The sequence below is a fragment of the Calidris pugnax genome, unplaced genomic scaffold, assembly GCF_001431845.1.
Source record: "Calidris pugnax isolate Ruff unplaced genomic scaffold, ASM143184v1 scaffold81, whole genome shotgun sequence".
Taxonomy (NCBI): Eukaryota; Metazoa; Chordata; class Aves; order Charadriiformes; family Scolopacidae; genus Calidris; species Calidris pugnax.
In genome coordinates this window covers 8,980,089-8,995,616 of record NW_015090880.1, presented here as the reverse complement: position 1 = coordinate 8,995,616, position 15,528 = coordinate 8,980,089, and the positions used below count along the sequence as shown (strand labels likewise).

The 15,528-nt window shown below is 46.9% G+C and overlaps 1 protein-coding gene across 1 annotated transcript in view; it reads right to left on the bottom strand.

Moving 5' to 3' along the window:
• Window positions 1-15,528, bottom strand: part of CADPS (Ca++-dependent secretion activator) — a 350,522-nt gene that overhangs the window by 112,396 nt on the left and 222,598 nt on the right. Inside the window, exon 7 of the mRNA XM_014946638.1 lies at window positions 2,407-2,518. Coding sequence (XP_014802124.1) covers window positions 2,407-2,518 — 112 coding nt within the window. The remainder of the gene's footprint in view (window positions 1-2,406; window positions 2,519-15,528) is intronic.

Sequence of the window (15,528 nt, the reverse complement as noted above, 5' to 3'; positions counted from 1 at the left end):
CCATCCAGCAGTTCAGGGCTTGGGAGCATTTTCCAGCTCTCCCTTTGATAAAAGTGGCAAAATGAGGAGCGCCGGCCGGTTGCCAATTTAACACTGGCAATAGAAAAGTGGGCATTGTACACGCCTGGCAGAGCACAAAGCCGCTTCTCAAAGGGTGGCTGAGCATGGGTGTTTTTGTGTATAAAACCCGCTTCCCTCCTCTCTCCGTGCAGACAGGTTCATGCCCACTCCAACACCAAACCAAGGGCTTAACACGCTCCCGGTTTCATTATTTGATGAAAGAAGAAATCCTGAGGCAGCCTGAGCAGACACGCGTCATCTCTCGGCCGCTCCGGGCACACCGAGCATCCCTTTGAAGTTGGGCCGACTGAAAGAGCTGGTGGCCACGGGCCAGGGGAAATCACCGCCCGCGCTCGCCGCTGCTGGCCCACGTCCTGCGGCCAGAGCCCAGGGATGGCTTCCCGCTGGACTGGGAATTAAAGCGCATCGGCAGGGCTGGCTCATCAGCATTTCAGGGCAAGAGGGGGTTGCTTCGGGGCCTGACGTCTTTCTCAGAACAACATGCACAGCTAATTGCTTCCCCAGAGCAGCAAAGTCAGCACCGCTCATGGCTGCCAGTGGAAACAAGGCTCACAAAGCAAGAGGGCCTACACCCGGTGTAACCACTCAGGGGAAACAGCCCTGAAAGGCGGCGTGGCCAGATGGGTGAAAAGCTCTGCTCAGCACGCTGCAGCGCACAAAGGCAGCAGTGCCGGGCTGTTTGAAGAAGAAGGTTTTGGAAAACCTGCTGACTGTGGGGAGGTCGGACTAGATGACCTTTGGAGGTTCCTTCCGGCCTGGACCATTCTATGATTCTATGAAATCAACCTGAAAATATTATGATGCTGCGCAGCAAAGCAACGGTCGGTCTTCGGCTGGAGTACTGCAGCCTAGTGGGGTCATCCCCGTTGTCAAAAAACAGGGAGAAAGGGTGGATCAAGTTGTGGATGAGGAAAGTCCAAAGGAGCTGCGACTCGCTTTGAAGAGAGGAGATTGAGAGGAGAAAAGAAGACATAGTTTTGCTTTTCTCTCTCTCAAGTGCAAGAACAAAGGATGTTACTTGAATGTGAAAACACAAATAGTTAAAATGAAGAAAAATTATATGAGACAAAATCACATGCAGTGCTCTCCACCATAAAGATATAAACTAAATCAACAGCTCAGTAGGACCTGAAAGAACATTTGGCACCAGTATGAATCGGATGAACACAAACCCATGTTAATTAGGAAAAACTTTGTTGTGTGGACACATTCTCCTGTATCAAGGCAGAAGCAGCCATGGAGTTGGCAAGAAACATCCCAACAGTCCATAATTGGAAATACCATACTTGGGCTTGCCACAGGATCAGTGGCTTTCTTGGCCACAGCCATGTAGACAGGGCAGAGAGCAAGATGCACTGCAGAGCCAAGGCAGACAGAGCCCAGGGTGCTCCTGGAGATCACCCAGACCATGCTGAGCCGTGACATGGGAGATGCCAAGCCCATGTGTAAGGTGCAGCCTCTCTTATCCTGAACTGATTTTCCTGGGGTCTTCACCATGCTCATTTCCCACCCCTGAAGAGCTGCATGGCAGGGAGCCATTTACGCTTGGGGCCAACCCAAATTACACAGCTGCCAAAAAAATCATGGGACTAACTGAAGTGTCCCAAAGCCATAAAAAAGTGCCATCCACAGATATTCTGGAGCTGTGGGCTGCAGTGATGGAGGGTCACCAGTCCCAGGGCACTGGTTTAGGGATCAGGGGTGAGGGGCAGAGACGGGGTGGGAAGGTTGGATCTGTGGCCAGCACCCCAGGAATCTGAGCTATTAGCACCACTGATGGGGGCAACAATCCCCCATGTTTCACTTCCCAGCCCAGCCCCACTGAAGCCACCAGTTCAGCCCCAATCCCCGGGGGAAGCCAGGATTCCCAGCCCTTTGCAGTGAGTACCACAGTCAGTGCTTTCAAACGCTCAAACCGTGCACCGGCTGCTCAGCAGATATGAGAGCAGCTTAACACTCTCTTGCCAAACTTAAATCCCTTCTTTTTGCTTCAGCATAATCCCCTTTTCTGCCTCAGGAATGTCCATTTCCGTAAGCAACTTCTAAGGCTTTCCGGACTGCCAATACCGCACACAAGATCCTCTGCCTTTGCTCGGTGCAGGCACAGCCAGCTGAAACGCTGCCATTAAAAACTCACAACAAAGCCAGCATGCGAGATGCACTCCTTTCCAGCAGTGGAGAGCTTGCTTTTTTTCCCCTCCCCTCCTGAAGCTTGGCAAAAAAGCAGAGCATGTTGTGCTCCAAAGATATTCCCGCACAGGAGAGATTTCTGGAGAAAAGCAGGGCCAGAAGGAAACATTATTATTAAGCTCAAAATCTCCTTACCCTCCCAAGCTCCTTGTCCTCCAGCGCCAGCACTCCCGTGCTCTCCGTGAACAGCTTCACCTTCACTGCAGGAAGTGCGTGTGTTGTGGTGAAGTCTCCTTGGGTCCCCCAGCTGTGAAAATAAGGACAGAGAGATGTTGAGCTCCACTGGCAGGTCAGCACCTTGGGTGTGCAACAGTTAACCAAAAACATCCTCTCTGGCACAAGCCAAAGTTGCTGGGCTGTCTGAGTGACAAGAGCATTAATTATTTTCTTAGGGAAATGAGCGACAGATGTTTGGAGAAACCATGATGGTTCTTTGGGGAAAAAAAAAAAAGAGTATTTGGGAGCCGCATGAAACCAAATTTAAGAGAACTTTTTTATTTAGCAAGAACAATATGTCTCCTGCAGCGACAGCCCGTATAGTCACAACAGAATTTGAGGATCGGGGACATCTGCACCTAGGACATCTGTAATCACTCATGCCTCTGCTCTTCTCTTGGCTGATTAACCTCTCCTTTCCAGGTTCATAGTGAGATCTGCTTTCTCTGAAGAAACCCCAATTTAACCTGGGTCCTCTTCTGAGTCCCAGCCCAGCCCTCCAGCCCAGGTTTAAGTTCAAGCCATCATGTCCAGAGTTTGCTGGGACTGCAGAGCAGGACACCGGCTCCTTGGGAACGGGACAGCAGTGGCCAGGAAGTTGCCACCTCTTCAACTACGCAATAAACCAAGATCACTGTCTTCTATTTGTACTCCATGAGCCATCCCCCAGCTGGTTCCCTGCCTTGGATAGCCATGCTATGGAGGCCGAATGTCCCACAGTATGAGAAACCCTCCTCTAGACAGGCATGTTTCTAGATGACATCTCCAAGCTCCTGCAACCACAAGCTGCCCAAGTGTGCAGAGAACATGAACTCATTCCACAAGGGAGCCCTCAGGCACAGGGTCCCAGCCACAGTCTGTCAACACCTATGGCCAAACTTGCCATTTTAAGTCTCACAACATGGCCACAGCCCATTGCACTCTGTTTCATGGAGTTTCCTCCTGGGCCTTGTTCTTGTCCCAGTGAGCAGTGTGCACTCATGAGAGGTCACCTGAGATGGTGAGGATGCTGGTGAACATCTTCACAGGGTTCTCTTAAAGATACCCAGACCTTACACAGCAGCCACCTTTCATTTAGCAAGATTGTAGGGAAAAGAAAACCATGAGACACCAAGTCTGTTCAACATCCTCAGGGCCACGGCTTTTCAAACAGGCTCATGAAGAGCCTCCATAAGTGGTGCCACTCACACCAGCACATCAAATTACTCACCTGTGCTAACGTTTTTGAGATACAGGAAAATGCTCCCCTGTGGCAAATAAGCACAGACTGAAGAGGGTCACAGAACAAAAATTAAGTGGAACTTGAACTAATGTCTATTTGTAATCTTTAAACAACTTTGAAAGCAGCAGAGAAGAGAAAAAAATACCTTCTATGTTAAGGGGTAAAAAGTCATGGTGCTTTTATGTTTGAGACTTCACAGCTGTGTTTCAAGCTCTGTTACTACAGCTTAGAAAGTTTGAAACTTATTAAAATAAAGACAGGCAGAAACTTCCAGGCAGAGCTAAGCAAAGCACTCCTAAAACAGAGAACAGCTCAGTAAATGATGAAGAGCAGAGGAGGACGTGGAAGAGCACACCACTGCCAGGAGGATGCTCCCAAGCATCTGACCATGCAGAGGTCCAATGTGAAACTGGCAGATAAAATGACTCTCTTCTCTTTTCTTTCTTTTTTGCTTTACCTTTCTCTTTGTTTTTTTTTTTTTTTCGTTTTTTTTTAATAATTCGTTGTAAGTTAGGTTTCTATGTTGTTCCCAGAAACCCTGAAAATTCATCACACTTCCAACCTCATGTAAAGTGTGCAAAAGAACCTGAAGGACAATCACAGACAAGGTGCTTTGCATAAACTAGAAGAAACCAAGAGCATGCCATGAGCAACACCTCTGAGTGATGTGATGGAACACATGCTGCAACCTAAAATACTGCAAGTCAGATGAGAGATTATACTGTATCTCACTAATCATCTCTATTCACCCTACACTATTAATGACACTTTCTCCTTTACACTGTCTTCAAACTAAATCCTCTGCTGAAGAAAGGTAATTCCCTTGAAATGACCAGGAAAAGGCTCAGATGACATATGGTCCAGTGACTTCAAACTTAAATATGAAAAAGCAGGTTTTTCATTTGGAAAGTTATGGGGAAAAATAATTTATTCCCTCCTGTGCACAAGGAGTATGAGTTTGCGCTTTGCTCTCTGCTGAGCAGATCTTGTCCAACCTGAGCATTGCAGATGAGCATGTTCAGAGCAGAGCTGGTTAATGAACTCAGGTTCTTCGTCAGCTTTGCTCTGAAGTTTTCTCTCCTGGTGTTACTGTTTCTCATGTTTCATCTTTTATGATGATGCATCAAACTGCCACTGGTACCAGGGAGCAGAGGTTTGGCATAAATTATTTACAGTCCAGTCAGACCCCAATATTACATCTTCTTCATGTGTGATCCATCAGACACCTAATAAACATTTAAAACATAATAACTGAGAAACAACCTTCTTTTCTAATTGCAGCTTCAAGTCACAGATTATGTTTTCTCGCTTAAAAAAACCTACATTTCCAGCAGCAGGGAAAGTAGAAAGGTAATTTTGCTTTGGGTAACAGGAAAAAGTAAGAAAATATCCAACCTTACACTGTGTATTTTGACAGCATCTGCTTTATAGAACTCATATCTCTGTTTACTATTAAAAAGCTCTTATTTGCTGAAGCATTCCCAGACCATATGTTATCAACAAATGTTACTAACCAAATACAAACAGTAATTTTCATTAGGTTTCCTTCATGAGAACAACATTAACCACAAAGGGAATAAATGTTTCAAATGACAGTAAACATACATAGCAAACCCTTGACAACACTGTGGTGCTTACATATTCATACCCCCCCAAAAGCCCTGAAAAGATCCGCGCCAACAAATAGAGACCCTCAGAAGTTGGGTTTTGTGCAGGTTGAAGCCTGTGGTGATGTCATTAGTTGCCATAGCGATGCTCAGCATAAGGCCATAATTCATGTCACTGAGACATCATTTGTATTCAACCTAAGTACGCAGTTTATCTGTACTGTGTATTAAATTATTGTTCAGAAAATTAGCTCTGGACAGTAGTTAGGTATTAGGATCTTCTGAGGGACTAACAGTGTAATGGTTTAATTTCCCCATTAAATAATTAAGCAGGTTATCACTGTAGGAGTTTATTTGTTGGAAAAGCGCCTTGGGACCCATTCTGGACAAATCTCATGAAGTACCCATGCTATCTTGTCCCCATATCATAGAGCTCATGCTAACACTTCAAAACAATAATACATCTGCAAACGAGGACAAATAATGTCACTCTGGCCAAATATATACATATATCTACATAGCACGGAAAATAAGTATGCAAGCAGAAAAATCCTGACAGTACTTTCTCATTTAGGACCATATTAACCATCTGAGCCCCACCTGAAACCCTCAGCATTTCTTACTGCCCAGTGTATCCCAAAGCCTGGAGCTGACCAAAAAATGCTCTCCAAGGTTTCTAGTTAGGCATGAAACTTAGGATAAGTAGCTAAACTCAGAGAATCATAGAATAGTTTAGGTTGGAAAAGACCTTAAAGATCATCGAGTTCCAACCCCTCTGCCATGGGTAGGTCTCTCCCACTACTAGACCAGGTTGCTTAAAGCCCCATCCAACCTCTGCTTGAACACCTCCAGGGATGGGGGCAGCTGCAAAGAGCCAGAGGATGAGATATACCCCAGGTGTTAACTAGACAAATGCTGCCCCTTGTTTTACCTTTTACAAGCAAAATAAATAGACCATCACTGTGGACTTTGTGTCTACAGATTCACCTAGAGGTGCCATCACAGGTCCTAACCAATCAACCTAAAGCACTGAGATGCTTTTCTGAATGAAACATAAAATGAGGCATATCCAGAGGGTGTAAGGGGACAACAAGGGAGGAAGGTCACCTGTGTCCCCCACTACCTCCATGGTAGTGGAGCACTTGAAGGATGGCCTTACCTGTCCAATTTCAGGAGTGTTTGTGAGCTCTTGCAGGCACTGTCCTTACTGGGAAATGGAGGGAAAATGCTGCCGTTGCTGATGGAGGTGCAGGCTGCTCAGACCAAGCTGCTGTCAGCTGTTTCAAGCAACATGCTGGTGATCTTCGGGCAAGCCCTTAGGTTGATGCTACTCAGCCCTTCCTAACTTATGGACAAAACAAGGAAGACCACCTAGGCTCCTCACCTTACTGCTGTACCAAGATCTTACCCTTTCCTGGCACTGCAGAAACAATTGTCTTCATCCTATGGATGTGAAGTGCTTCACACCCTGATCTTTGGCTGTAGTCTCTGAGTGCTACCAAAATGCAGACACAAGGATAATGAAGTCAAATTATTATGTATCCAAAAAGACAAAACCATTCAAGCACCATGGCACTATGTTACAGTGGGAAGTGACAAGGTTATTTGGGACATGAATAAGGCTTGAGCAAACCCCTGCAAGGGTCCTTGTCCTGCCCGCACTCATGTATCACACAAAAATAGGCAGCAGATTCTCTGATTCTGGCTGTTTTCCTCCACGACAGCCCCCTTAAATGGCCTAATACACAATATTCTCAGCTGTCCTTGAGAGACATTGACTTAATAATTTCTGTTCACCTCTAGTGTGTAAGTTCCTCTAAAGGAAACTTTAGCACCCATGACCTTCTCAAAAGCAAACATACATGTTAGTGCCCAGAAGAATACATTAAATTCTTTCATCCCTGTACTGTTGTCTCCAGCAAATCTGCTTAGCTCCTGCCTGATTTGAAACAGTAACCCTTCTTCCATCATTGCTCCTGTAACTTCATCTGGCCAGAACATCAACGGCTGTGATTTCTATAAATAATGAACACGAGCAACTGAATTATATCGCTGGGCCATGAATCAGCCCCGCTAACCAGCTCGGCCTGTCAGTGGGCTAACATGGGAGCAGCTGGAGAGTGATGTGCTTTCGACAGGGCTGACATTTATACATGATCTATGGCCAGTTCCCAGGGGCTTCAAAACGGCCAGAGGACACCTTTTCTCCCTCTCCAGATATATTTATTGAAACGGGTTTACTTGCCAGCTTGCATGGAACACATGCGAAAAATAAAATAAAAATGTGTATTAAAGGAGAGCTACGTCCTTCCCTCGGTGGGTTCCCTCCAGGCATGTATTACACTCAATGTACAGCTCCCATGGCCTCCCTCCTGCGCTGCTGGTGCAGGCAGAAAAGGGTTGTGCTTCACACACTTCTCCTCATCCACATCCCTCACCTCTTCTCTCCCGGCACCCACACCAGTGTGTCTGTGTCCCTCCTGGTGTATTTGTCGTTCGGTCTCCAAAGTGAGCTGGCTGGTGGAAGGAAGCACATCAAGAAGGTGGCACAGAGGGCAGCTTTATAGACACTGCCCGTTTTGTGAGGGAACACGTCAGCAAAGTCACCTTTTGCTGGGTTGTTGCTTCACCTTGTGCGGTGTGATGCTTTTAATCCAGCCTTGGTTTCGTGGCTTACCACAGTGCCCAGCCGTGGTGCATCCTGGAGATGGATCCCACTCTGAGGATGGAGAGGTCTGACCCTGCTTCATCACTGGGAGACTGAAATGCTACAAACAGTCTTGATTTAGTTCTTCCAGAAATCCTGCCTAAGAAACGACGGTTTTATTTCTTCAGCCCACGCCTCCCCTCCCAGAAGAGACCTTTCCAGGGAGCAGCCTTAAATCTTGGGCCATAAATCATGTAAGCCCACAGCTTGAGCACCGGGAAAAACAAAGTTAGAGAAGAAATACACCAGACACCCAGCTAACCTACCTTCACGCAGCTGATGGAGTCAGCTACACTTGTTACTCCAATGTGATGCTAAGGTGTGTTTTGTTTTTATATATTTCTTGAGATACCAGCAAGGAGGAAAATAAACAGGCTTTAAACGAGTTTAACAGTTAACTGCATGTGAAGCAGCATGCAGAAAAGCTTTTTGTTTAATTCTCTAACAGTTTACATAGACTGGCTATCCAAAAACATGAAGTCAAAGACCAAGATTATGGCTATCGGTGATCTTTCTGAACTTCCCTTGCCCATCCTCTGAGGCTGCAGCTCATTAGCACGGAGCACACGCAGACTTACTCAGCTCAACAGCAAAACCTAATGCAGGGACAGCATCCAGGGGGATGAAAAAGTGCACTTCATTTTCAGAAATGGGTATTTGTGAACTTCTAGGAACGACACAAATGAGACAATGCTGGCCATGTGCTGAGCCTTTCACGAGCAGGCATTGGGAGGAGCAGGCCCCTCTTTAGGAGCAGTGTTGGTGAGGCACCGAACTGGCAGGGGATGTGGCAGCACATACGTGTCCATGGCACGTGGCAGAGGCACTGTTGCTCACACCTGCAGCAGCTGGGTCACAAAGCAGTAATAAAAAGAAGTAGGGCATCCCAAAGCCTTCGGGAAGATATGTATTTTTTGCAGCTCTCCTGGGTAATGGCACTGGATAATAGGTTTTTGGTTTGTGTCTTTGGGATTTTAAAAAAGCCAAAGGCAACAGAAGAATTCAGGTTTTTCTTTTAGGGTCTCCAAGAAAAGCCACAGGCTGGGTCACACAACTGGAGACCCACGGGGTGCAGCTCCATGCACAACTCAGTTTCAGTGGGGGAATGCCCATAAACCACAGCCAGTTTGGGGATGCTGGGTTGGGGACAGTTCCAAACTGGTTTGCAACTTATTACAGTGGGACTACAAACCTTGATCGAGGTCAGCTGAATTCTTCCAAGAAACATAACCCAGTGGGTGATACACCTTCTCAAGAGATATCATTATTGAAAGATAAGAAATTATTTAGTCTGAAATAAAATAAAGACACCAAACAAAGAAGAAATTGTGTGCTGCCTACTCTGCAGCATTCAGTGAGTGCACCATGCTGTGGATGAAGGACAGGAGGTGTCGGTTCCTCTTGCCAGCAGCAGCCACCCACCGGCAAAAGAGCAAGTAATTTAATCCATTTGGCATTTTTTGTGGGACTGAGTTTGGATTTCACACTGTAGAAAATGTTGTAGAGGGCCTCACATGGAACTATGGCTCAAAGGATTTGATCTTTAGCTATCAGGAGAGGATTCAGAGACATGAGACAGATCACAACTGTGGAAAACCACAAATTTAAGGGACTGTACTACCATGCACACGTGCCCATGTCATCTGCCTTGGGCTCAGGAGAGACCTAATTAATCGTCAGTGGAGTTAGGCTTTCATTTGCCTCATCCCAGCTCAGAGGCAGCAAGCAGATGAGATGAAGCCTGCCCTAAAAGTGCCCCTGTCTTTCCACTGCTGCAGAGGGGTGCTGGAGGTGACTGCTACAGGTGCAAAAAAAACAGACCTGAAAAGAAAACCTCAAATACATACAGACGCAGAAAACCTTCTGTGTTTCTGCTCATTCAAAGATGCCCTGGGCTAGGAAATACAATTCAGGTGCTAAGAAAGGTACCTTTCCACTCTGCCTGTAGAAATGGATTGAGATTGGTTGGCACCTGTAACACAGCTTGATTCCCAAGAGCTGCTGAGCCTGCTCTGGGATTCCTCCCACGGCAGAAGTTCGATGTGTTTACTCACCTTCAGAACAGGATAACCAAAGTCATCAGACACAGATTGACAACGCGGCCTATTTTTGTTCACATTTGTTTCCTCTCCTTTCTTTCTGCTGACAGAACAGCCTTTCAGTCCCATCCCCTCGGAAGAAGCTGAGTTGAAGTGGGAGTGACAGCACAAACAGATTTGATTCCTCCTAGACTTTCCTGTGCAGACTTTATAATGATGGTAAAACCTGTTTCCACCGATGCAGCTACTGTGCAAGTGACCAAGTCAGCATCCCCACACGCACTGGCCGGCAGCGGTGGCCATATCTGCCTTCCCCTGGAGCTACATGAGGCCATATCTCTGACATCTGCTCCAATGGGACAACCCAAGGGCTCTCTGAGTGAACCCATCGTTTCCCGTGATGTCCTAATTCCTGCCAAGCATATAATATTCCCTCTGCTAAAAATACATCATCAGTTGTTATTCTGCTTACGAAAAGGGTGTTCATTTACCCCAAAACACCACTGCAGAATGCACTATGATGTTATGCAAAAGGTGAGCAGAGACAGCAGGTCCCTAAGGACTGGTCTCATCCTAGCAGCAGCTGAGGATGTCTTCCAACCTCTGGCGTTTCATGGACTACCCATTTTCTGTTCCCAGGGCTCTGAGACACGCTGTAAGTGTCACACAAGCAGACACCATCTTGCTTAACATCATGCAGCCAGCAGTACCAGACAGCTGATAAAAAGGCACCATCTCTCCCTTCCAGGAGCTGCAACTCCCACATCCTCAAACTGGCTACAGCAACACTAGGGCTGCCGGCTGAGAGAAATATGTCTAGGAGAGCATCACATCTGCGTCTGGGCACGCAAGGTGCAGAAGGAACAGGGTAAAGCTGACGGAGACTGCAGCAAAGCAAAGCCTGTGGAGGTCTGCTCTTGATCTGCTTGTGGCTCACAGGCAGTCCCCACAGACCCCGTTCCCGTGCCAGCACCGTGTCACTCGGCTGCCAGGGTACCACAGCCAAGAGGAGCTGCTGAGGCCGACGGCGCAGCTTTAGGAACCCAAAAAAAGGACGATCTCTGCTGTACAGAGAACGCAGAGCTTGGTTTCAGCATGGAAGTGTTTCCTAAGCATAGCTGAAGTGTTATGGGGAAGTTGTAAGAAGGGATGGGGAGGTGGATTTAATCACATAATAGCTATTTGCGGCCACGAGATGGCATTCCTGCCCCAGAGATGTCCCTCTGCCATGCCTGCAGCCAGCCCAGCCTCACCTCCTCTGCCCAGCACCACACACTGCTCCCAGCCCCTTCACCCCCGGCTGCTGCTTCCCTGCAGAAATCCCCCGGCTGGTTTGGATGAGAATTTATGGCAATGCTATTCACTGCAATCTTCGGGGCATTAACAGGGAAAATAAGTAGGGTGATTACTTAGCGTGATTTAAATGACGACTGCTTTTCAAATGCCCCGTGCTCTCGCCTAATACTATGATATTACAATTAGAGGAGAAAAGCTCAGCAGGAGAAAATGGAAATGTAAGCCCAACAACCTTTTACTGGGAGGTCTGAACTGAAAGAATAATTGCTTTTACAAGGGCTGCCTACTGTATCTGCTTTATCAGTGTATCTGCTTTGGGTACAGCGCGAGTAAAGAGTTTCATTCATGAAATGGGTTCAGTGTGCATTTACTATCTGCAGTCATTACCACTTCTTGTCTAAGATGACTGCAATACCACGCACGTGCTAATCAAAGTTTCCTTTCCACTGAACCAGCCACAGAGCTGCTCATTTCACAGAACAATTATTTAATTCAGACATGGCTAATCACTTCTATCAAATTTATCACCCCGGAAAAAACACAACTGCAAAGGACTGTAGCTAGTTAAGGCCTGGTCATGATTTAGATTTATGAAGGCCGTGCACTGCCAGCTTTACCAAAGCTCAGCATCTCACTAGCACAGACCATGGAGAAAGAGAAAAATCCTCTGTGTGAAAATACAGGTGACTGGTTTTGTGCCAACATAATCGACATCCTCTTTTATAAAATCCAGTAGAGGAGGCAGCAAAATATTTCCTACATGTAAACAGAGCAGAAAATGGCACAAGGTACCCTTTCAAAATCAGCTTAAGAGAAGAACAAGAGGCGTGACACCACCTCTTCTTGTTGCATCACCACTCACATTTTTGCAGTCCTATATTCTTCTAAGACAGGACCCAGGACTGGAAGCCCAGATACAGCCAGACACTTGGGATGGGGTTTGTCCTGCTTAACTTCTGAAGGCTAGAAGCAAAGTCATCCTGGCATCTCCTGGGTCAGTGGGGACAAGCGTGCACTTCCAGCAGATGGTGCCCACTCAACCCAACCATCTCAGTCACGAGCATTTTCTCTGCTGTGGAACAGAAGCTTTGCTCTAGTTTCACAGATAGGAAACCCAAAGCAAAGACTGAGCCAGCCTGGCTCAGGGACACACAGCCACTGAGAAGAGCTACGGCAAACACGCTAACACCACATCCTCTGGTTCTGTGGGAGACCCACCCCTCAACATGCATTTTGTGTCTCTGGCCTGACTACGATCACAGGGCTCAGCAAACCCTGACTTGCTGGACTTCATCCTTCCTTCAGCAACCATCAGGGGCTGGTGAGCCCTCTTCCCACATCCTCATAGATCCCACCGCTGCAGTGGCTGTGTGCAGCTGTTGGGATCCCCCTTCTCACCTCCTCTAAGCCACGGAGTGGAAGCTGGTGCAGATGCTCTCAGCTTTATTTGTCTACAAGGCCTTTTGGCAAAGGTGTGAAAGATGGGTGAGGCAGGCAAGACAATCCTGTGTGCTGTGTCCTGCCTTTCATGGACTTTTTTGATCTGAAGCACCTTGGAGTTGCTCTGAAAGGCATTCAAGAAAACACCACTGTGTCTCTCTGCACTCTGGTCAAGTTTGCAAGCTCCTTTCTCCATGAGCATGCTGTGTCCTCTTTGTCTGTGTAATGACAACAGTACATTAAATACTCTTTAAGTGCTTTCACACATAGTGCTGCTGTTCACTGGGAGACCTAGCACATTCACAAAGGCAACAGGTTGTTCTACCTTCATTTCAGAGAAAGGACAACTAAAATGTAGAGAAACCACTGTCAAGGTTGGCTTTCCCATTAAACCATTCCCTCTTCCAGAGCTCTGTCCAGGCAGGAGTAAGCAGAGTACCAATTCTTTAAAGCATGCTCTCTATCTCCCTACTCTGCTTTGCAACCAGCAATAGCAGTACCCCTCATTAAATAACAATGTGCTCTACTTGTACACAGCACTTAATAAATAAACCAACAACTGGGCACTTTTCACATCTCAGCCCCCACCTTTCCCCTGGCAAGAGACGTGCAGAACTTGCACTAAGGCATGGCTTAATTTTTTCTAAACCATGAGCATGAAACATGAAAAGTGACTGTACCCCAGGACTTTTGTTCTGTAGTCCTTCTCTTAATTTAGCACTATTTCAGATCACTGAATCTCAATCTCATTTCAATGTCCTTTTTGTCTTTACTATCCCATTTTAAGGTTGAACACATAGGAGCGATGAAGCAGACGGATGTCGATGAAAATCGCCTTGGGCATCATCACACCTTCTGGAATACTTAAAATTGAATGTATGTGCTATCACAGGAATACATAATTCCCAAGTGCATAGGAATACCCAAGAAATTAGACAGCTGGTGAGAAGAGAGAGACATTCATCTGTGAAAGAAAAGGTGCATGATCTCAACCCTTACTAGACAGCAGAGAATCCATGCGAAAGCAATGCTATGTATGCTCTAAAGGTCAGGGAAAACAGCCAGAGCTTGCAGTCACTTGATAGCAGAGAGTTCAGCTACAAGAGGTAAGTCTATAGAAACAAGCCTTCATTATTCTTCAACACAAGTTTCTACTGTATAGTTTATAGAACAGGAAAGAGGAGGGACCACACACGGGACCCTTGGGAGTAGGACCATGCCTGGGATCACCACCTGTGGTCCCAGCAGACTATTGTACTGCTGTCCAGGAGGCTGCACCATAGCAGTGTGGTGTCTGAGTGATACTCAGGGTAAGGGAATCCTCACAGGGCCTTGCCTTTATTCTGGAGAAAAACTCTGCTGCTTAATCTAAAGCAGATTTTTTGTCCCCCCGTGGTCCCTGGGGCAGGAGCTGAGCCGTGTAAGAACCCCTACTGCAGAGCAGCTACAAGGAAGCATCAGAAGAGGTTCTGAATTCCTAATTAAAAAGGCCACTAAACCACTTGCATGAAGACTTCCCATAATAGATCATACGCTTGCACCTGGGTAATAACTTTTTAGTGCCTTTTTTACTGTGCTTAATGACTTGTCCACAGCCTCCACTTTCAGACGTGGGAACGACACTGCATAAATCTCAGCAGCATTATGGAAATATAATCACACGCACAAAAGGGGATTTGAAGAGCAGGTCAGGCTGAACTCACAGCAGAACCCTTCAGGTGCCAACCTGTGCTCACCAGTTCCTAGACATGCTAAATAGCTGTAAGTAAAGAAATCTTGCATAAGGGGTTTGGACACCGCTTTGCACCCTTCTGCCCTAGGTAGAGGGGCTAAAAGCAACTCCCCTGCAGTTCCTGTCCCTGTCATTGTCACCTCCCAGCCTGGCAGTATCACAGGCTCAGAGCATCCATCCTGTGCTCACAGAGAGAAAAGCTGAAGGTCTCTCCTGGAAGACAATTCCCCAACAGACGCCTTGGGCCAGACCAACCCCCTGCTCAGAGCCTCACCCCAGGGACAAGGGCTGTCTCTCAGAAGTGACACTGTCTGATGTTAGCGGTACCCAGGGCTCAGTCACCTACTTTGACACGTTCATACGGCTCCTGGAGGTTTCCTGAGGAAAAAGAGCTGTAGACATCTGCACAGCTGTGAAATGAAACCATGCAACTGGAAAGGCAAGCCAATCAGCCTGGGTAATTAAAACAGCTTATATTAAATGCTGAAGCCAACGAGAAGAGGGTGGAGGAAAAAAAAAAAAAAGGCAAAAAAAGCAGCTATCTCCTAAAATTGCCTTTTGCTTTGGTTTTTACCCAGCATCATGAATTTTGCTCACGCAGAGCTGAGCTAGGCATGCACAACTAAATATGAATGACTGCTTAAAAATGTGTAGCCATGCAGGTCTTCTGCCTGAGCTTTGCCATGGGGCGATACCTCTGCAACACAGCACCAGCTCCAGATGTAGCATGGACTAAGAGCACCCAGGTGATGGGCCAGTCCACCTGGGCTTGGACTAGATGATCTCCAGAGGTCCCTTCCAACCCCATAGCATTCTGTGCTGCTGGGAAGCCTCAGGTGGCTGATTCTGCTGAATCTCCTGCCTGTCTGCAGAGCTTGTGGGGCTGTCACAGAATTGTCACAGCAATTCTGAGAGCAGTGGGCAGCCTCCTGGACTGCAGAACCACACACATCTGGAAGAGACCTACCAGGCATGGCACCAGCAACTGTACTGAGCGA